Source organism: Blastocystis sp. subtype 4 (assembly GCF_000743755.1).
Source record: "Blastocystis sp. subtype 4 strain WR1 chromosome Unknown seqid_0205, whole genome shotgun sequence".
Classification (NCBI taxonomy): Eukaryota; class Bigyra; order Opalinata; family Blastocystidae; genus Blastocystis; species Blastocystis sp. subtype 4.
Genome location: NW_014569342.1, coordinates 1 through 19864, shown reverse-complemented (window position 1 = coordinate 19864; position 19864 = coordinate 1). Strand labels below are relative to the sequence as shown.

At 38.1% G+C, this 19864-nt stretch overlaps 12 protein-coding genes across 12 annotated transcripts; 6 read left to right on the top strand and 6 right to left on the bottom strand.

The window, feature by feature from the left end:
* Positions 1 to 350: 350 nt before the first annotated feature.
* Positions 351 to 1160, top strand: JH06_5626 (hypothetical protein; the record flags this gene model as incomplete). The annotated part of the gene is made up of 2 exons (XM_014671005.1): positions 351 to 464; positions 498 to 1160. 2 exons carry the CDS (start codon positions 351 to 353, stop codon positions 1158 to 1160), a joined length of 777 nt encoding a protein of 258 aa, XP_014526491.1.
* A 2569-nt stretch (positions 1161 to 3729) lies between these two features.
* JH06_3760 (NADH: ubiquinone oxidoreductase subunit) lies at positions 3730 to 4007 on the bottom strand (the record flags this gene model as incomplete). Its single annotated transcript, XM_014671004.1, has 2 exons — positions 3730 to 3879; positions 3900 to 4007. 2 exons carry the CDS (start codon positions 4005 to 4007, stop codon positions 3730 to 3732), a joined length of 258 nt encoding a protein of 85 aa, XP_014526490.1.
* Positions 4008 to 4147: 140 nt separating this feature from the next.
* On the bottom strand, positions 4148 to 4891 carry JH06_3759 (hypothetical protein; the record flags this gene model as incomplete). The annotated part of the gene is made up of 1 exon (XM_014671003.1): positions 4148 to 4891. One exon carries the CDS (start codon positions 4889 to 4891, stop codon positions 4148 to 4150), a length of 744 nt encoding a protein of 247 aa, XP_014526489.1.
* Positions 4892 to 5478: 587 nt separating this feature from the next.
* Positions 5479 to 6999, bottom strand: JH06_3758 (hypothetical protein; the record flags this gene model as incomplete). The annotated part of the gene is made up of 4 exons (XM_014671002.1): positions 5479 to 5652; positions 5683 to 6536; positions 6567 to 6910; positions 6971 to 6999. 4 exons carry the CDS (start codon positions 6997 to 6999, stop codon positions 5479 to 5481), a joined length of 1401 nt encoding a protein of 466 aa, XP_014526488.1.
* Positions 7000 to 7691: 692 nt separating this feature from the next.
* On the bottom strand, positions 7692 to 7922 carry JH06_3757 (hypothetical protein; the record flags this gene model as incomplete). Its single annotated transcript, XM_014671001.1, is given in 2 exon segments — positions 7692 to 7889; positions 7908 to 7922. The coding sequence occupies 2 exon segments, from the start codon at positions 7920 to 7922 to the stop codon at positions 7692 to 7694; spliced, it is 213 nt and encodes a 70-aa protein (XP_014526487.1).
* Positions 7923 to 10743: 2821 nt separating this feature from the next.
* Positions 10744 to 11672, top strand: JH06_3756 (hypothetical protein; the record flags this gene model as incomplete). Its single annotated transcript, XM_014671000.1, has 4 exons — positions 10744 to 10979; positions 11011 to 11231; positions 11300 to 11493; positions 11514 to 11672. The coding sequence occupies 4 exons, from the start codon at positions 10744 to 10746 to the stop codon at positions 11670 to 11672; spliced, it is 810 nt and encodes a 269-aa protein (XP_014526486.1).
* A 1460-nt stretch (positions 11673 to 13132) lies between these two features.
* On the bottom strand, positions 13133 to 14242 carry JH06_3755 (thioredoxin-dependent peroxide; the record flags this gene model as incomplete). Its single annotated transcript, XM_014670999.1, has 3 exons — positions 13133 to 13971; positions 14014 to 14116; positions 14141 to 14242. The coding sequence occupies 3 exons, from the start codon at positions 14240 to 14242 to the stop codon at positions 13133 to 13135; spliced, it is 1044 nt and encodes a 347-aa protein (XP_014526485.1).
* A 701-nt stretch (positions 14243 to 14943) lies between these two features.
* On the top strand, positions 14944 to 15537 carry JH06_3754 (hypothetical protein; the record flags this gene model as incomplete). Its single annotated transcript, XM_014670998.1, has 3 exons — positions 14944 to 15013; positions 15043 to 15416; positions 15448 to 15537. 3 exons carry the CDS (start codon positions 14944 to 14946, stop codon positions 15535 to 15537), a joined length of 534 nt encoding a protein of 177 aa, XP_014526484.1.
* A 212-nt stretch (positions 15538 to 15749) lies between these two features.
* On the top strand, positions 15750 to 16770 carry JH06_5574 (serine/threonine-protein phosphatase; the record flags this gene model as incomplete). The annotated part of the gene is made up of 4 exons (XM_014670997.1): positions 15750 to 15788; positions 15823 to 15933; positions 15965 to 16669; positions 16699 to 16770. 4 exons carry the CDS (start codon positions 15750 to 15752, stop codon positions 16768 to 16770), a joined length of 927 nt encoding a protein of 308 aa, XP_014526483.1.
* A 136-nt stretch (positions 16771 to 16906) lies between these two features.
* JH06_5174 (hypothetical protein) lies at positions 16907 to 17328 on the top strand (the record flags this gene model as incomplete). Its single annotated transcript, XM_014670996.1, has 4 exons — positions 16907 to 16936; positions 16969 to 17064; positions 17098 to 17175; positions 17206 to 17328. 4 exons carry the CDS (start codon positions 16907 to 16909, stop codon positions 17326 to 17328), a joined length of 327 nt encoding a protein of 108 aa, XP_014526482.1.
* Positions 17329 to 17392: 64 nt separating this feature from the next.
* JH06_5173 (mediator of RNA polymerase 2 transcription subunit) lies at positions 17393 to 19275 on the top strand (the record flags this gene model as incomplete). The annotated part of the gene is made up of 13 exons (XM_014670995.1): positions 17393 to 17502; positions 17540 to 17690; positions 17721 to 17862; positions 17912 to 17971; positions 18002 to 18150; positions 18181 to 18268; positions 18300 to 18415; positions 18445 to 18522; positions 18563 to 18619; positions 18664 to 18796; positions 18840 to 19029; positions 19059 to 19159; positions 19190 to 19275. 13 exons carry the CDS (start codon positions 17393 to 17395, stop codon positions 19273 to 19275), a joined length of 1461 nt encoding a protein of 486 aa, XP_014526481.1.
* A 40-nt stretch (positions 19276 to 19315) lies between these two features.
* Positions 19316 to 19676, bottom strand: JH06_5172 (dolichol-phosphate mannosyltransferase; the record flags this gene model as incomplete). The annotated part of the gene is given in 4 exon segments (XM_014670994.1): positions 19316 to 19384; positions 19415 to 19522; positions 19554 to 19634; positions 19653 to 19676. 4 exon segments carry the CDS (start codon positions 19674 to 19676, stop codon positions 19316 to 19318), a joined length of 282 nt encoding a protein of 93 aa, XP_014526480.1.
* Between the last annotated feature and the right edge of the window lie 188 nt (positions 19677 to 19864).

The following is a 19864-nucleotide window of genomic DNA, read 5'->3' as shown; positions in this document are numbered from 1 at the left end:
GTTTGTTGTGTAAATATATGCTGATATGAATTTGTTCTGGTTTGAGTATAATATCATCAAGAATACATATCATAACAACAAAATCAAGTCTTATACTTTCCTAAATACAGTTTGATATCAAATCATATCAAATCATATCATATCGAAGATAGAAAGATTGAACAATTGGATATCATTCAATACTTCCATTTCAATTCATAATCAAATCTAATTCGCGCCATTTCTCCCGCTCTTTTCTATTCTCATTCCACTAATTATTCCATTCTATTCATCTATTCATTCATTTTGAACATGTAAGTTAAAATTGACTGATTGTAATGATTTGTGATACTAAGAATTCTTTAGAAAGGATGTTCGAAGCTCGCTTAACACAAGGAAGTGTATTGAAGTTGATAATTGATGCAATGAAAGATCTTGTTATGGATGCTAATTTTGAATGTTCAAACAACGAGATCTCTGTTCAAGTAAGTGAAAGTGTACTATAATTGATGATTCAGGCAATGGATTCATCTCATGTGTCTCTAATCACTCTTGTATTACGAAAGGATGGTTTCAGTCACTATCGTTGTGATACTGCTTTGACAATGGGATTGAAGATGAGTTCAATTGCAAAAGTTCTGAAATGTGCAGATTCTCATGATACAATCACTTTGAAAGCTGAAGACAGTGGAGACTATTTGAGTCTTGTATTTGAGAATGAAGATGCTGATCGTATCAGTGACTTTGAATTGAAATTGATTGAATTGGAAGCTGAACATCTTACAATTCCTGAAGAAGAAGCTCAAGCAGTGATAACTCTTTCAGCAAATGAATTTCAACGTCTATGTCGTGATTTGAGTACTCTTGGAGATTCTTGTGCTATAAGTGTAACGAAAGAAGGAGTTCGTTTTAGTGTTGAAGGTGATGTTGGTAAAGGAAGTGTAATGCTTCGTCCTAGTGATTCTGCAGATGGTAATTCGGGTGTTCATATTGAAATGCGTGAAGTGATTGAACAACGGTTTGCTCTTCGTTATTTGTCAATGTTTGCAAAAGCGACTCCTCTTTCTGATAATGTGAAATTGACATTGACTAGAGATATGCCTGTGAAAGTAGAATATGGAATTGAAGGATTGGGTTCACTTTGTTTCTATCTTGCTCCAAAGATGGAGGGTGATGAATAAGTTGCTGTATTGTCTTTTCTTAGTTCATTTGTTTGTTTGACAAAAACTCCCTCGATTTTGTTATACCTCCACATCTCGAAAAAGAGCAATATGTACAAGCTGAATGAAGGGAAATCTGTTTCCATACCCGAGAAGGTTTGTGTTCGGGATATTCAGCGTTATGAATCCATGCTCCTTTTGATGTGTGATTCGTCAACTTTCTATGTATTTTATTGTATCCGACTTTATTTTTGTAGTACATTGATCTTGAAACTGGCGTGTGCTCTCCATTACTGAAAGCTACAGACTCCACGTTTGTTGATTATTACTTATTCAATGAATGGCTTATTGCAGCTACATCGAACTCCTTAGTATTTGTTGGTTATTTTGTTTCGTTTGAAGTATAGGTATATAAGCTAGATCAGAGAGAACTCTTTTGTACAATCAAAGTGAATGACTCTTCTTCTATTCAGCTTGTTCGCATGATCAATTACAACATTGTGTGTGTGTTTCGCGACTCTTACATCTCTGTAGAAACGGAAAGTCATCATAACTTTTAGGTTTTTGATATATCTGGTGACGTAATTGGAGTGTACGATGGCATTCATGTTCCTGTAGTAGGTATCTACCCCTGCACGAATGGAATGGGGATTATCGATTCTACTGGTACTGTTACCGTATGATTGTGGAAGCAAGATCAATTCTAGGAGATTGCTTTGGAGAGTGATATTCGTGATACACTCTCTGTGAATCATTACTTTTCAATAGGTTCATCATGTCTTTCTTCCTTTTGCACTAATGACAAAGTGTTTCTTTCGTGTATGGATGCGACAAATTCTTGTCGGGTTCTGGAATTGAATATCGATTCAGGTGACATTAAGACAGTGATTCCAGCTTTATCCGCTTCAGGAATCCGTCTGTCTCTCTTCATTGGTTTTCTTTGTGTTCTGACATCGACCAATAGAATCCAAGTATGTCGTCCAATTATCTTCAAACCTAGCTGTGGAGTTTTTGTGATAAGTGTATGATCGTTGATCAGGAAGAGAAAGAGTTAATTTCTTCTCTCTTTGCAATAGATGAGTGTGTGATTACTGGCTCCACATTAGGAGTTATTCGAGTAAGGATATCTTCTCTCTTGAAATGTAGTTTTTGGTTCCTTCCGAGGATATTTCGTCCCATTCTACAATCCGTAATCCTATTTCGCTATCTCCTTCATGGCCTTCTGAATCAGCACCAACAATTCAGAATCTATCTCAGGATAAGTCTCATCTATTTGTCGTTGATACAGAGCAAGGTCGATTAGTAGAAGGAGAATATGTTGGTAGACGAGAGTTGCATTACAGTCATCAATTGCAATCTCTCAAACGATTTGCATTTGCGCGTACAATGACCCTGGTACCCAAATCAGCTCATTATTCTATGAAACAACCTCGTTTATCAATTGAAGAACAGAATATGGAGGAATATCTACTGTCAAATCGAATGTTGGAAGGAGCTCTCTTCAATCGAGACGATATTGCAATATATGCACAGATGGGAGCAGTACAGAAGGAATTTGAGCATCGAGAGGAGAAGATGAGTGATTCTCTCCGACAGAGACTACAGAAGGCAACTGGTTCTGTTGTAATTGACGACGCTGAACACGCGTTAATGAATTCTCCTGTTGCTACGCTACGTACTCCTCAATCGGATGTACCTGACATGTCCTTACGATATCCCTCTCCAGTCTGTAGTGTTTTTCATCAATCCTTCATTCATCGTACTGCAGGCGATGAGGTTCTGATGAAGGAAAAGCGAGCACGAGCTGCTCTAAGGAAGCGTTTGCCTACAGAAAGTCCACTTCTCTGTTCTTTATTTGCTGAAGGAGTTGAAGAAAAGCTTCGTCCAAATTCTGATAATTCTCAATCTGAGAAATGTCAACCTGATTCTAAACGAATGGAGACAAGTACCTATCTAGATCCTTCAGAGGTGTTATCTGATGAAGATTTGATATTATATGATGTAACTGACGATTATTCGTTGGATGAAATTGCTTTACTACGAGAGAAGACAAAAGAACAGATGAGGGCTAAAGAGGTTGAAGAATTAACCAATCCATCTCAAGGAAAGGACTTGAAACAGTCGAAGAAACTAGTATCTGAGCATGCCAATATACTACCACCTTCGCAGCAATCACACCATCCAGCCAATTTATCTCCTTCTCAATCTGTGAATGATTCTCAAGTCAGAGATCCGAGTCGATATACACTCACACTGCGGAGACAAGAAGTGTTAAAGAAACTCTTCCTGAACACTCTAAGAGATGGGAAGGATTATCAGTATCTTCAGAATATGATCCGGAAACTTATAGGCGAAACTAGTAACGAGATTCGATTACCAGTATTCAGGAATACGCCAGAGAATCTGAAGAAACTTCGGGTCTATCTACAGAGTCTTGATATGACTTTTGAACAAATCGACACCATCTTGGGTGACGATACTGATTCGATTGTTTGTTTGAAAGAAAACACATATATAATTGCATTTGAGATAATCACTTCAACTCCATGACCTAGGGTTAACAAAGAGCAACAACCCTACAGTATATATACTAGTTCTCTTCCTTCTTCTCAGCCTTACTTCTCGCCCAACTCACAATACTCGTGTTCTTCTGTGCCCAGAGACCAATTACACCCATGGCAATTCCACCAACCATAAAAACATACACAGGAATTTCCCACTCTTCTCTCGCATGTTTACCCTAACTAATATTTACAATACCCTGTTCCTTACTCCAAACATCTTGGGTGCAGCCTCTGAAGCTGCTTCTGTGTGAGCAAGTCTAGCAAGTCTCTGGACAGGGAATTTTCGCACAAATCTAGCCAGCATCGTAATAATTGACGAAAAGATGTAGAATGAAGAACCACGGGAATTCAAACAAACAACGAACAAGGGTATTGATGAGCCATACACCATAAACACTCACAAATTCAAGTAATATACTGTTAATAATATGCTATATGCAATACCTAGTAACTACATGGTCTTTGGACCGAAAAACAACCTGCTGGATAAGAATTCCTCAAAATAGGAACAACAACGAAAGGAAAGGACTGAGGATAGAATGTATAATTAGACTGAGAACAGGAAAATAAGCGCATTGCTTGTTGCGAGAGTGGACAATAGTTGATCGAATTTGAGTAGGTTGGAATACAAACCGAAAAGTACGGTTGCGTCTTTATTCCAATAAAAGAGTCTCGCGTACTGATGTTTTCGTCTGGTGTGGAAACTGTCTGATGCTTCTGAATAGTCGAGACTGGATTACAATTGTAGGAGTGAATGCAAGAAGCACTATATACAGGAACTGATGCAACTGCGATGGTTACAGGAACAGGAATAATAGGAGGAATGAACATGAGAGATTGCTGCTTCCACTGTTCATAATGATATTGACAAACAGTGTCTTGTGGGTACGATTGATATTGTAACGATGACACTCCATGAGAATCACTAACTTTGATTAGAGCGGGTAAGATAACTTTTTCTTCACGTGAACCCTCTAATTCACTCTTACCTCCGCATAACGATGACACAATAGCTTTTAATGCTGAATATTGATTAATATATTCGTCTTGAGAGACAAATAAGGAGAATCCAAGCTCACGAAGGAAGTTACGTTCCACGGTATTCAACTCACTGATATTCATGGAAGATAAATATGCATAAAATTCAGTCTTGTAGCAGGACTCATCAAAGAACTTGTGAGCAACCATGACTCTACAGGTCACCAGTCCGTTGAATTCTTACGAAGTCATCACAATGGTATGAGCCGATTCAGAATTGAATAATTGAGGATAAACATCCTGAAGCCTCCTTATATACACTAAAGAGAGTACAAAAACTTCTAGACTGCAACTCATTTGAGTAAATAGACTAATAATAATGGACCCCACCAGTTATACATACCTTATTACAAAAGAAGAAAGAGGCATCTGTGGACGGGAAACTCGCGAATACAGATTATATATTACAGGGTCCACGCCCTATGACTCAATGAACAACTTTGAGTTCTACTTCACAATTTGGTGAAAGAAGTGAAAGAAGATACTGATAGTATGCCCTCGCTAAGGTTGGCCTATAGAACTCTTCCATATGTTGAAATATAGAACAGATTAGTGAAGTCTACACAATCAACCTGACACAGTGCTCTTACAGATTAAGTGATATCTAGCTATCCTAATCCCAGAATAACCACTTGATAATGGAAATCTAATTTGGGAAATAGGATTAATACTTTGACAATAATACAAAATAAAGCCGATTTTCGGATATCCATCAACGAGTGACTTTGACAAACACATTAAAAACTATTAATAACCAACTCTAGTGTCCACGGATTTCCAAAATTATCCTTGCTGATCACCGAAGTGACCGTGGCTTTGACACAAAACAGAACTCGGTTCTGTTTCGATTCCACGATCTCGAAAAAGGAATCAATACTCGAAGTCACATAAGGTCCTTCTTTGTTCATATTCTAACAATCATTCCTCAAACATTCCTGTACATCATTCACTGTAGGTACTGTATCCGTTACAGAGATTCGAATAGGGTTCTTAGAAGCATTAATCTGCTTTGGTATGATATGAATCAATGATACAGACGGAATCAACGCTTCTAAAGCATCATAGCAATCACCTCCCGTTTGACTCCGATATGTATGAAGCAGAACATTCCGAGCAAAACGTAACAATTCCCACGACTTCAATTTCTCATCTTTCCTCCGAATGCTCTCCATCAATAAAAACACAATCTTAGATGCAAACCCATTAGTATCACTATCTCCCAGAACTGCCTGGAATGTCCGTTCTCCTAAAATAACGGTTTCTCGCTCCAAGTCACGCATCACTTGATTAAGCTGAGAATCGTGAGCAGGACCACGAGCACCTGACGTAAGGCTCTGAATGAAGTATACAGGTACTCGAAGAGGAATTCCCACAACAGCATTCAGTACTCGTGTCAATTCCTCTACTGAATGGATTTGAGTGATAATGGTTCGGACTGCCATAAACACACGTTGACTGAACCACACTGTGGGATCGTTATTGCGGCCTTTCCGAGCATTGCGGATTGCTCGTAGCCAGCTGTCTCGCTCTTCATCACTCGCACACATGAAGTGTTTCTCTACTGTCATCTCCTTCTCCCGAACGATTGGTCGAGATGACTCTGTCGATTCAGTGAAGAACACACATGGTTCCGCCGGTGAACAACACGAACGCTGGATATATGACTCCAACTCTTCGATTGAATCAATATTCAAATTTGTCTTGATTTCTGTCACTTTGTTAATGACGTCAAATACGTGATTCACATTCTTCTTTCGACTCAAACTACATCGAGGCTCTGTATTTTCATCCAATACTAGATATCACAGCTACCTCGAGAATCTACTCATTTCGTGTTGTTTCTTTCGCATCTTATCTGTAATCACAACAGTGCCTGTGTACAACATGGAAGGAGGGAGAGGATACCAAATTAACTTTCCGATTGTGACAATCACGTATTTCAGATTCCATGTTGATACAAACGGATGAGAAGCTTTCTTACGAAGGATTCCACACTTTAGAATCTCTGCACCATGTTCAAAACGGGCAGGATTTTGATTGATCTCAATAATATCTAGCAATTCAAAGGCACAATTTCGAAACGTGTTTCTTTCATCTCGAATTAGATTTGAGGCTTCCTTTGTTGATGGGTTTGAATCGCGCCACTGCTCTTGATTACACACTTCTCGTCTTGGAGATCCAGGCTACGCATTATAGATACGCCCAAACATGACTGGCTTGGTTTTGAACGAATCACTCAAAGAAGATGGAAGAACCATAGAAATTGAAAGTGATCCCTGTTGTACCTATTCTGGAAATACATCATGAATGAATACATTTGTTAATGAATCAGTTCGTATTCCTTGAAGAGAATCTTCTCTACTACAATGGGATCTGTGTGCAGTATGCTGTCGATGTGCCTACAAGATATAGTAACCTTTCTTGGAATACATCACCGGAACTGTCGCTTCGAGGAATTGATATAAACACTCGCTTGGAGTTTGCATCGAGTCGACGTGAAACGTGTACTTGTTCTTGAGGAGTACTCGAGCCATCCACTCCTTCTTCTCGTTTCTCCTCATGCGTTTCACTTTCTGTAGAATTCATAGGACGAACTTGGAGAAAAGGATTCACACAAAAACTCTCTCTGGATAACAAACAAATAAAACATCAAGAGTAACCTTCTTACCAGATTTAACAGCAATTCTAGGATATTGAACATTGTTCCGCTCTTCTTCCTCCAACCACCTATATGGTCTAAAACTCACCCATCCCGACATAGCTGGTTCAATTTGATGGCAGTTCGCAATAGGGTGACTATTAGGGAGTGACTTGATATACTGAGTTCGTATCTGCTCATACTGTGAAAACAGTTTGGAATTCTTCCGATATTCCATGACTGTACTCGAGTCATAGCCAATTCCACTTACACGAAAGAAGAAATTGGAACACAATATACCCAATTTCATGTCTAGTCTTCATTCTTCCAATTACTCCTACTTGAATAACGAATCTTCTCTACAAATTCAGTATTATCATATCCACGTTCTGTTACAGATTCATCATACTTAGGAAGAGAAGCCGTTTTCTTCAATACCATATACACGTCAGTATTATTATCAATACAATTCATAGCACGATAATTAATGAAAGAAAACCAGACGAATTGCTACGCATCACTAAAAACTCCCATAATTACCATTGAAATTGTTGTTGTCAGTAGTGGACGACAGTGATAAGACTTCAAACATTCAGAAACCTTCGTGGGACCATTCGGAAGATGATCATACTGTCTAGAGTTGAATTGTCACTTGGGTTCAAACTGGTAAGCCTTTTTAGCGTCCGGATATGAATCTGAAGACCATTCAAACACAGGAACAACACCAACAAATGAGGGATCTCTCCACAAGTAACCGGGGGTTTTCAGAAGATCTCCATAGAGATTTGCTATGAGTGATTATGATAATCTATCCAATACTCGTAGGAGAGAGATTGTTCTCGGCAAAGATGAAGTGAGTGGTTGTGACCTTTTCAATACCCATATTCTTTAGCTTGTTAATTGGAATTGTGTCACTTTCAAGAACATAAGGAATACACTGTGTTCGAGCTCGACTCTTACATAATTCAAGAAATTGGGAATAGGACTTTTGTTCAGTTTGTCGGTAATACACAACAATAACAATTGCTCTAGCTGTGATTAAGAAGTAACAACTCAAACCCATCCCAACGAGCTGTGTAGGGTCGAAAGTAATTCTTTTCCTGTACACTACAATAGATCCACTAAAGAGAGAGTACCTAAAATACGTAACTAGAGTCACATCGAACTCTTCATCAGTAGCAACTACACATTACTGAATATGAGAGTACAAACTAGAATAATCATTCTCAATTTCAAAGGGATAGTCGCTGAATTCTCCAGATGAGAGTTCTATGGTGAAAGCATTCAGCAGAAGCTACCTTGGTTTTTACTCTCTCCCTTCGAAAGCCCCTGACTAGTAAAATCCTTAGTGACTGTAAGGCTTCTATCATAGTTCGATAGCATCTACAATGAGACGAATACTATCTGTCTCACTCGGTCAGATCTCAGATAAATGGTACATGTTATATAACCAACGATAAACATAAGAATTGCATATCTGCATGTCAAACGGTCAATATATCCCTACTTCCAACTGAATTTATCCGTCATCATCTGTCGATGGAATCGGAGAAACTCACTGATGATCGAAAAGAGTTATGATTGTTCGTTCTATCAATTCTTTCATCAAATATGTTATAATTGAAGTAACAAACAATATAGCAAATACAAAAACGATAAATCGAGATTATGTATCGATGACATAACGAACACAACGTTTCAGTTCCAGGGCCGTCTATCATGAATCCAACCTCAACTCTGCCTCATGGAGTAGTTGGAAGAACGAGACTGGACTCTCGCTGATTTTCACTTTAGAAATCTGTGTACAAGAGTAAATGTGACTATCTGTAATATTAGATCCCATAGTCACAAGTACCTTTTCCCATTTTCCTAATTATCTGGCTGAAACCTGTATATCAGCAGATAGTTAAACTGATTACGTTCATTCAACAAACGTTCACTAGTAGTCTCATTGAACCGAGCTCGAGAACTAATAAAACCGGGTGGTGGTAAACCCGAAGGGGAACGTAACGATCCTTGTCTTCTTTTATCATTTTCTTGTTTTCTGAGGATCATCACCATCACTCAATCATACGTCTGCTGTAATGCGTCACCATGATCTGCGACCATAATGTTTACTCAATCCTTAGGTAAATATCGTAATTGAATCCAATTCTTGTTTTTGTGTTGAATGACCGAAAGTGAATCACGAAAGTGATGCAACGGCTGTTGATTAGTATACTTATAGTGGGTGCTACTTGTAGTAGAATGGCTCAGAGTGATATATATCACCAACCTGATACTAATCACATTATTAATGAATTACAGTATTTTATAAAGAGAAGATCGATAACTGATGTGTTCTATTTAACACAATTGGGCGAGTATCTTGAGCTTTTTCAAAACGAACGTCAAGACTATGGAATATGTTCAATTCTTAAGGATGAATACACTACGGCGAAAGAAGGGTATATGGCAGAGTATGTAAACAGAAAGTGGTTTTGTCATCGCTACATAAATGTATCGTTTTCTGGAAATGATAACGAAGTACTCTATTATGCAATCCTTGTTGATAATGAGAGAGATGGAAATACTGTTTCATTAACTGTGACAAATGACAAATAGATTGCAAAACAAGCTTATGAGAAGCTGACGACTCCTGGATATAAGATTACCAAGGAGACAGTTCACGACGACTCTTTTCTAATTCTACTTCTCCACACACTCTATCCAACTCTTAATCGATCCATTCGTTCAAGAGTGGAAGGATATCGAGGACTTGTCAATCGTTTCCTGATCGAAACTCCTTTTTCAAACCATCTAAAAGATTGTAAATCGTATTTGCGTATCATATCCATTGCTTCTTCGTTTCCAAGTCATGGAATTGATCCTCCTCTGGGACTCTCCAAATTAAGGCAGTTACAACAGTATGTATTGGCTATGCAAGAATATTCTGATCCAATAATTGAATATTCTGTTGCTCTGGGAGTGTATGGTTTGCATCGCCAACTAGAGGATCAAGATGTGCATATTCAAGCAATCTATCATAGTCCAGATCTATTTATCACGCTTTTATCCTCATTAAATCAAACTCTTCTCCATCTCAATATCTCATGTGAACTGGATTCTCATTCTCTTCCTCTTTCATTGGATGGGTTTCGTTATCACACGACTGTGCTATTGGATAGAGGAGATCATTCTCTTCATATTACAGTCTCGAAGCATTCTTCAACTATTTTACAAGAAGAGACAATCATTCTTTCTTCTTCTTTAGTCACCGTATCCTGGCAGACAATTGTCATCACGTTAGCTATTGGATGTCTTTTAATTCTTATTTTATCCAAATGGAAGTTATTATAATCATAAAACTGATCATTTCTTTGTTATGGAAAAACCTTTCATCTTTGTTCATATTACTGATATCCATATTCAGAAAAGGTCCCAAGATGACAGCTACATGCGATTCCGTCACTTTGTCAAGAACGTTCTTCCGATGACAGGTGCCTCCTTGGTTATTAATACTGGAGATATTACAAACTCTGTTAATGAAAACAATGAAGGTAGTAAATTGGTCAATAATGATGATTTTGTAGAACTCCTCCAATTTGATGAATGGAAAATGTTTGAACCTATTTTGCATGATAATATCTAGGTACTCCTCTGTACTGAAAGAGAATGGTCTATTTACACTCGATCGCTGGCTGGATGTACGAGGAAATCATGATTCATTTGTTCATTATCCAAATGAACATCCTTACAAAACACATACTGTGTATGGCGCCTCCAATATGAGTTCCATCTACTCAAGAATATTTCATACAGATAGTGGACCACTTCGATTTGTCGGTATTGATGCTAACGAACCTCTTCTTCGTCATTTTAATGGATTCCTATCACAATCACTTCTTGATTCACTCGAAGAGTTGTTTCTAAGTAGTGAGTCTATCACTCTAACATCATTCTAATATCTAGCATTCCAACAATCCTTTTTTCTCACTATCCTATATTCACTCTGGATTTACGAGCTCGTTCTTCTCGTCATCACTCCTTCAAGGATATCATTCGACTCTATCACCCACTTTATTACCTTTGTGGCCATCTCCACTCTTCATTAGGAGGAATGATTGTCATTCTTGTTTGTCTACTTTAGTCTAGACTCGTCATTTCAACACAATCGAGGCGGAACAGTTCGATTTCAAAGCAGCTCGCCAATTTCGTGTGTATTCCTATTTCCGTAATCATCTCTCCTTCGTCACATATAACCTCGATATGGATGAGAATCCTCTACTTATCCTTCATTCTCCTGTGGTATGAATTCAACCCTCCTATTTCTGTAGGATCTCCGGTATGAACAGTCATGGAGTGATGATTCTGATCAAGCCTTAATTTACTTCACTACAAAGAATGTGTTGAACCCATCTGTTCAAGTATTCATCGATGATCAAGAATATTCACATTCTCCTGATCTCACTATAGAATCAGATGATGATAGTACCACAAATGTCCTTCTAAAACCTCATTTGACGGATGGAGTTCATATTCTAAAGTGTATCATATCCAATCAAAGCAATCATAAACGAACTATTGTAAGTCGATCATTCCGTGTTCATTCTCAACAAGCAGGTCCAATTCTCACCCATGTACAACTTCAGTCACAACATTCTAACAATGATGGAATAACAGAGTATGGATTGGAGTACCCCACTTCGGGAAAGACTGCTGCTTTGATGCATATTGATTGGTCACGTCTCATGATCTACCTGAATCCATTGATTCTAACCATCATTTTTCTTTGTTATTGGGGTTGTCGAACTCTGGGGAATCGTATTTTGCGTCAACAAGCAGATACAGAGTTGTTGAGCAAGCTCGATAGTTCGACAGGTTTCTTTGCAACCAATCGAACCTTGAAATATGGCTTATTAAAGGACTATTTCTGTAATTGGAATTGGTTCTTTCGGATCCTTTTCACTCGGTTATTCCTATTCACAACAGATAATCTAATCTTTACTGGAGTGTGTCTCACACTACTCTGTCGATTGATCATACCTCATTTCTTTATTGATGAAGCATCTGATCTCTGTTCTATTTCTATCTGGAGATATCGAAATTACCATACTGGAGAAAGGTTTCAATATATGGATCCATATGTCTTTGGGACAGCATATTACTATAGTCTGATGGTTCTTCTTACTCTCTATCTCTTTCTCTTTGCATCTCCTTCCATATCCAAAACCATTTCTTATCCATTCGCATCCTATCTTCTGGTAATGTTAGATGTGAGTATGGTCTTTCTCTTCTATAAGTTGATCATTAAAGGAGCTCAGAAGAAGTCAATTCGATCTCTTCCCTATCTATTGAATCGATTAAATGATCCTATCTCTCTATTGATTATCGTGGTATTGATTGTTCGAGAGAAACTCATTTCATATGTTTCTTACAAATAGAACTATCTAATAGATAAATGTGTAGTGAACCTCATTGTTATATTCAACATCACACGTTCAATATCCATTAACTCTTAGTACTCAATACTACTGATCCATACCATTGGAACACATGAGTACCAGTTCTTCTACGGTTCTCGATGTTTGATCCACTCTAATAGCTGTGTTTATTATGTCAGTCAATGACCTCACATCCACCAGCATTCTAGAAGTGATACTGTCTTATTCAATCTCTTTCTTTACAAATCAAGAGGTTCATTGTTGGTTGCAACCAATACAATGGAAAACCATCTCCTCTTTTGTTATAACAAAAACAGCTAAAGGGAAGAATTACTTAAAGAGAGCTTCAACTTGCTTGCTAATCAACTGTTTCTTATAACCAGTGATTTCAGGACCCACTTCCTTGCCATCCTTGTAGAAGTGGAATGAAGGAATATGTTTTACACCATAATCAGCAGCGAACTTCTCGAGACGATCAGCAGTGGTATCAACTGAAGCAAATGTAACATCCTTTCTCTCGCCAGCCAACTTGTTGTAGAAGGGAGCAATCATCTTGCACTTTCCACACCAGGGAGCGTAGAAATCCACAACAAGGTTCTTGGTGGTAGCCAGGAGCTCACGGAAGTGCTTCTCGTCCTTCACTTCGACAACATCCTTGCCCATCATAATCTCATCAACAGGAGACTCTGTAGCACCAGAACCGAAAAACTCCAGACTGTTATCACCACTGGTATTGATGGTCTTATCACCAGGCTTCCAGTTTGCAGGACATACTTCTCCATGTTCAGCAACGAATTGGAAGGCCTGAACCAGACGCAATGTCTCATCCACACTTCGACCCACAGGCAAGTTGTTGATGGTGATTTGCTCAATCACTCCCTGAGGATTGATAATGAAAAGACCACGACTAGCTACTCCCAGGTCGTTCACCAGCACTCCATACTTGGAGGCGATCTCCTTGGTGTTATCTCCAATAATTGGAATCTTCATCTGTCCCAGACCTCCCTTCTTACGAGGAGTCTTAATCCAAGCAAGATGCGACTCAACGGTATCACAAGAACAGGCAATCAACTTCGTGTTCAGTTTCTCGAACTCCTCAGCTCGGTCACTGAAGGCAATAATCTCAGTAGGACATACAAAAGTAAAATCCTTAGGATAGAAGAACAGGACTACATATTTGCCTGACGATCATTCACCTCTAGAATGGTTACCTTTGTAATCATCAAGACTAATAGTCGTGATATCATTATCAACGACAGCAGGGGCCTTGAAAGTAGGAGCAGGCTGACGAAGGAAGGCCTGAGAGGGACCATACTACAAGTCAATTCATATGTATACAATGACAGTAATCTGGGAGAAACAACGAGAAAGAGTCGAGACAGCAGCAACTTGTCTTCCAGCATTAGCAACAATCTTTGATACTTTAGGAATAAGGAACATTTCTTTTTGTCTGAATAATTAAAAAAATATGAATTACTGGAGAATGCTTCACCCTTATGACACCAAACCTCCCAATGACAGCAGGATTCCGTGGGAATTTCCTGTACTGAAGATCCTCTGAATTCAGTGCTACCCATCTATACAAGAAGAATATGAAATAGAATTGATAAGGAAAACATCATTGTGGAATAGAAAACGAACTAGGTGAATTGTATGTGATTACGTTTGATAGAACACGTGGATCCTAAAATGGACTCTTATGCAGAGCATTTGAATAGATATCCAATTAGTACTTGATAGATCACTGTTTGGAAGAATGGCTCCTCCACTTCAACTAGGTACTGAGATTCGACATGGAGATTCATATTCAGATCAGACTGGAGTTTCCGCATCATTGATCTATCTTACAGGGATCCTGTACATTTTGTCTCATTCGTGTACAATGAATATTGCATCTATCAGTTGTAGTGTTTTCAGTATCGTTATCGACTTCAACCAACATCCTTCTTCAAACAATTCTATCATGCTTTTTATTTCGATCGTAGCTTTTGAAGCACTATATAAGAATTAGATTCGTTCAACTGTCTGTTTCGTTGCTTTTGGTGTATTTACTACGTATCAATGAAATCGTGTATGGATCCTATCGGTATGCTTCAATTGTACTGACAATTATCGTCATCAATCTACCTCTTAAGTTCCTCATGTATCATTCGGGTTTCCGAGTTGATGGACCTTTGTACTTGCTCTCATCTTTGGTTGTACTTTATTACCGTATATCCTAATCCCTATTTGATAGTTAGGGAGCATTCCAACAGTAAGAAGCGATGCAGCTCCAATTTCATCATCCTATTTCATTTCTATGAAACTATGTATTCTTCTCCTATTGCTTGTGAGTTCGTTATTTGGAGGCTTCCCTTCTCTGGTTGAAGTAGTTGTCAGCGGTACTATCTCCTATTTCCTTTGTCCATCACGAGAAAACCCAAAGCCACTCCTTTCGTGTCCTCGATTCATTGTTGATGCGATTCATGTAACAGTACTTGAGTTGTCTCAGGTTAAGAGTATCTGGAAAACTCCCGAAGTCCATCAAGTTCATGAACGAGTAGAGTATAATGGACAAGAAGGTAATTACGAAACTGATGTGGTTGCCGACGAGGAAATGGTGGAACAGTTGATGGTTAGTTTTGTTTGAAATGAATGATGGTTAGTTAATGGGTTTTGAAAGGGAAGCGTGTATTGAAGCATTGAAGAAGACGTTGAATGATGTCACAGCAGCAGCAAATCTGCTTCTTGGTTGATTTAGAGGAGATCTGAAGAGGGAAATCCCTAGCTTGCAAAAGAAGTGTATCGATTAATATTGTTTGTGAATTTCATAATCAAGAGATGATAAAATAGAATAAGATAAGAGTAGTGAAAGTCAGTATTTCAGTTAATTGAAATCAATTTGAATTGTAGTTGAATTTGGATCAATTGAGATAGAATTGAGTTTTGATAAGAAAGAAGTGAGTTAATGTCTACCACAAATGAGTTAGATAGTAAAATTGAACGAGTATGAATAACAATGAATGAATAGTAATGAATAGTTACGTGAATGTGATTTGTTGAGTGAATTAGAAGTGAAAGAACTATGTACAAAAGCGAAAGAAGTATTAATGAGTGAAAAGAATATTCATTCTATTAGTTCTCCTGTAACTGTATTAGTTGTGAAAGTGTTTGAGGTTCTAGATTTGTGGTGATATTCATGGTCAATTCTATGATTTGCGTGAACTATTCTTTGTTGGAGGTCTAAGTCCTGGAACAAACTATTTGTTTTTGGGAGACTATGTTGATCGTGGATACTATAGTGTGGAAACATGTTTATTATTGTTAGCATTGAAAGTTCGTTATCGTGATCGAGTGACTCTTCTTCGTGGAAATCATGAATCTCGTCAAATCAGTCAAGTATATGGATTCTATGATGAATGTCTACGTAAATATGGTTCAATCAATGTGTGGAGACTATGTACAGAAGTATTTGATTGTCTTCCTATTTGTGCTTTAGTTGACAATCAGTTGTTTTGTGTTCATGGAGGATTGTCTCCTTCTATTTCGAGTTTGGATGAAATTAGTTCTTTGAATCGTTTTGTGGAGTTACCTCACGAAGGTGGAATGTGTGATTTGTTATGGTCCGATCCAGAAGAAGAACTTGTTGGTTGGGGTTCTAATCCTCGTGGTTGTGGTTTTGTATTTGGAGGTGACTGTGTGAGTGAATTCAACAAACGTAACGCTTTGAGTCTGATTTGTCGTTCTCATCAATTGGTGATGGAAGGATACAAATGGATGTTCAACAAACAATTGATTGCAGTATGGTCTGCTCCAAACTACTGTTATCGTTGTGGGAATGTTGCTTCAATCATGGAAGTTGATGAGAATTTGAATTGTGAATTCAAGGTAATTGATATTATTAGTGTTAAATATAGGTATTTTCTGCTGCTCCTGCAACTGTTCGAGGTCATATCTCTTCAAATCTTCCTCCTGATTATTTCTTATAGTTGATGATATAATTATTGTTTGATACTAGAATTAGTTTGAATTGAATGAATTGGGCCAATTCGTTTATTTGGTATTGTGGTTTCGTCATGCCGCACTTTCCCCATAAGTGTTGTTATCCATTGTTTGTTAGAACGAATGCCACCAAAGGAAAAGAAGAGTGCCTTGGTATGGGTACAATTAATAGAATTACTCACTAGGAGAAGATCAAGATCGCTGCTAACAAAGCAATGAACTCCTCTGTAGTCAAGAGATGGCAGGCTTCCGTTAACAATTTTGTTGGTTTCACCTTCAAGGTATGACTTGGAGTGAAGGTGAGTAACATGTAGTTTGGAAAGCTTGCTGGTGTAATTACTTGGATGGCAATTTCAACACTTCTTGTTACTGCTCTTCCTTTATTCCTTGAAGTAGTTGTTCTTTCGAGAAGTAAGCAGTAGATGGACAGGGAACAGGCAGCAATCGAGGCAGAAAAGAAGCAAATTGCCAAATTGAGACAAAGAGGATATACAAGTCAACAGATTAGCATGTTACAAGCTCAGACCACCATCCCTATGCAGTAAAGGTTAAATGTTCATTTATTGTTCATTTGTTTATTTTCAATAAGTAAGCATTTCTTTGTTGATCATGAGCACTGAAGCTGTTTTGGGAATTGATTTTGGTGCAGAACATATCACAGCCTATGTAAGTTGTGGTGATCAGCGATTAGTGGTTTCTGATGAACATGGTAATCGATTGTATGTTATTGATTGATTTGAATCATTTCGTTGGTAGTATCGATGCTTGCATTTACTACAATCATGGAGAGATTGTGATCGGTTCCTCTGTTGAACAACTTGCTCGTACTTCACCAGATCGCGTTGTTTACCATCCACTACATTTTTTAGACAGTCGTAGTGCCTCACCACAGGACAATCAAGCTATCGTATATGTTGATAAGACCAATAAGGAGTAGAAGAGTGAGATCATCAATGGATTTCCTGTATTTGAGATTGGAAATGCTGATACCGTTGAAAAGATTTCTCTAGAAACGATCATGGTGGAATGCTTCAAGAAGGTTTATAATTTGTCGATCTTGACATTTCACAAGAAGCCAAGTATATGTGTCATTTCAGGTGTATATCTGAATAACCAAGTTATGAATAGTGGCAAAGGATTTGAGTGAAGAGTCTCAGAAATTCCTTCTTCGATGTGCCCGAAAGGCTAGTAAGCGTTTTGATTCCTTATTCTCTTAAGAGATTCCTAATCCTTCCATTCTTAGTAGCCATATGTGTGCAGTCCTTCGGCATTGTGAAAATGACAAGACAGAATCCAGTGCAAATGGTCTTGTTGTCATTGTTGACATTCCGGCAAGTACAGCATCAATAAGTATTCTAAACATTCAAGTATGCTTCTAAGTTTCGTTTGTTTTGTAGAATGGACTGTACAAGTTATTATTCTTCAAACGACTGGATGTTTGTATTGGACATTCCCTAGATTCTTCTCTCTTTAACTATGTATTAGGTAGGTGATTCAAATGTGTTGTGAGCAATAGAGGATGCTTGCCGACGTATTTCTCCAGATGTGATGGATTCCAAGAAGGCACAAAGTAAGCTTCAGAGGGAAGTACACAGAATCAAGGAAACATTATCAAATACGAATTCTGCGACCGTATTAGAGTTGATAGAAATGAATAGTAGATTATGATTGAATCGCTGTTTGATGGATCTGACTATTCTCTTTCCGTTACACGTGCTCGGTTTGAGATGCTCAGTCGTGTATCAATTGATCAGTGATAGTACAAATTCTCTCTTATAGGTAGGTTACGGTCACAAGTATCTTCAGTTCTTAAAGAAGCGAGTATTGAATCTTCGAGTGTATCGATGGCCCTAATTATTGGTGGCTGGTAAGGATTGTAGTTTACTATTATTTCGAGTGCAATGATTCCCGCAGTTCAAGATTCAATGCGAACTCTTTTCAAGGAGCGAATGATGATAGCAACGCATCCCAGTGAGGTCGTAGCCGAAGGGGCAGCTATTCAAGCGCAACTCCGTCTGAACTACAAATGTAAGGATTGCTGTCTGTTATTATGCAGTGAGGACTTCACTTCCTGTGATCCAACAGTTGTCAATGAGTGTGGTATGTTCGATGGGTTCGCAACAACTGACACTTGTTGAGAAAGGAGAACCGATACCATTGGAGAGAGAAGTGAAAACGGTTGTGATGGATGAGAACGAAGTGAAGCGAATTGATATTATTACGGAGGAGCAGAGAGTAGTTACATCGTATGATTAAGTGGAGAGATTAATGATAGGGTGGAGTTGCAAGAGACAGCTAATAACAAGGAAATTGTTGTCTTTGTAACAGCAAATACCATTATTGGCATTGTTATAGTCATTCGTATCATCGAGAAAGGTAAGATTTAGTCAAATGGTTTACACATAGATTCAATGTTTGATGAATATAAGATCACGATTAAAGAAAAGGAATGTGTATGTTTGTTGCAAATGCTTTATATGTACGGCCGATGACCGTTTAAGGATAACTAAAGATCGCAAAGCACGTATATGTTCAACAAATATGATATAGTTCGTATTTGTATCCTCTCTTTCTCAAACCGTCCTTAGCTTCGGCAACATCCTATATATCAACAAGATAACAATAAATAACCTTTAGTAAGCTCTCAGCCTCCTCAGGATAGTTTTTCAGCCTGATCACGTTACTCATAATTGTATAAACTGCATAGATCCCGAAAAGAACAATGGAGATAACAGGGCTCTATATAATAAACCATAGAACATTGACAAACCCAAGTGATTACTTTCCGTACTACAGGATTCAAATAGCTCTGTAGGGGTCCGAACAAAGAGGTTAAATAAATAAATGCATACTAGGTGAAGAACCATACATCTAAGAGTACAAAAGTAACCATTATCAAAAAGATCTTAAATCGTGGTAAGTTTAATGCCTGAAGTTCGTTAGCAGAATCCATGACTAGATAAAGAAGCAATAGAAAAGTGCGGAAAGTGCGGCATGACGAAACCACAATACCAAATAAACGAATTGGCCCAATTCATTCAATTCAAACTAATTCTAGTATCAAACAATAATTATATCATC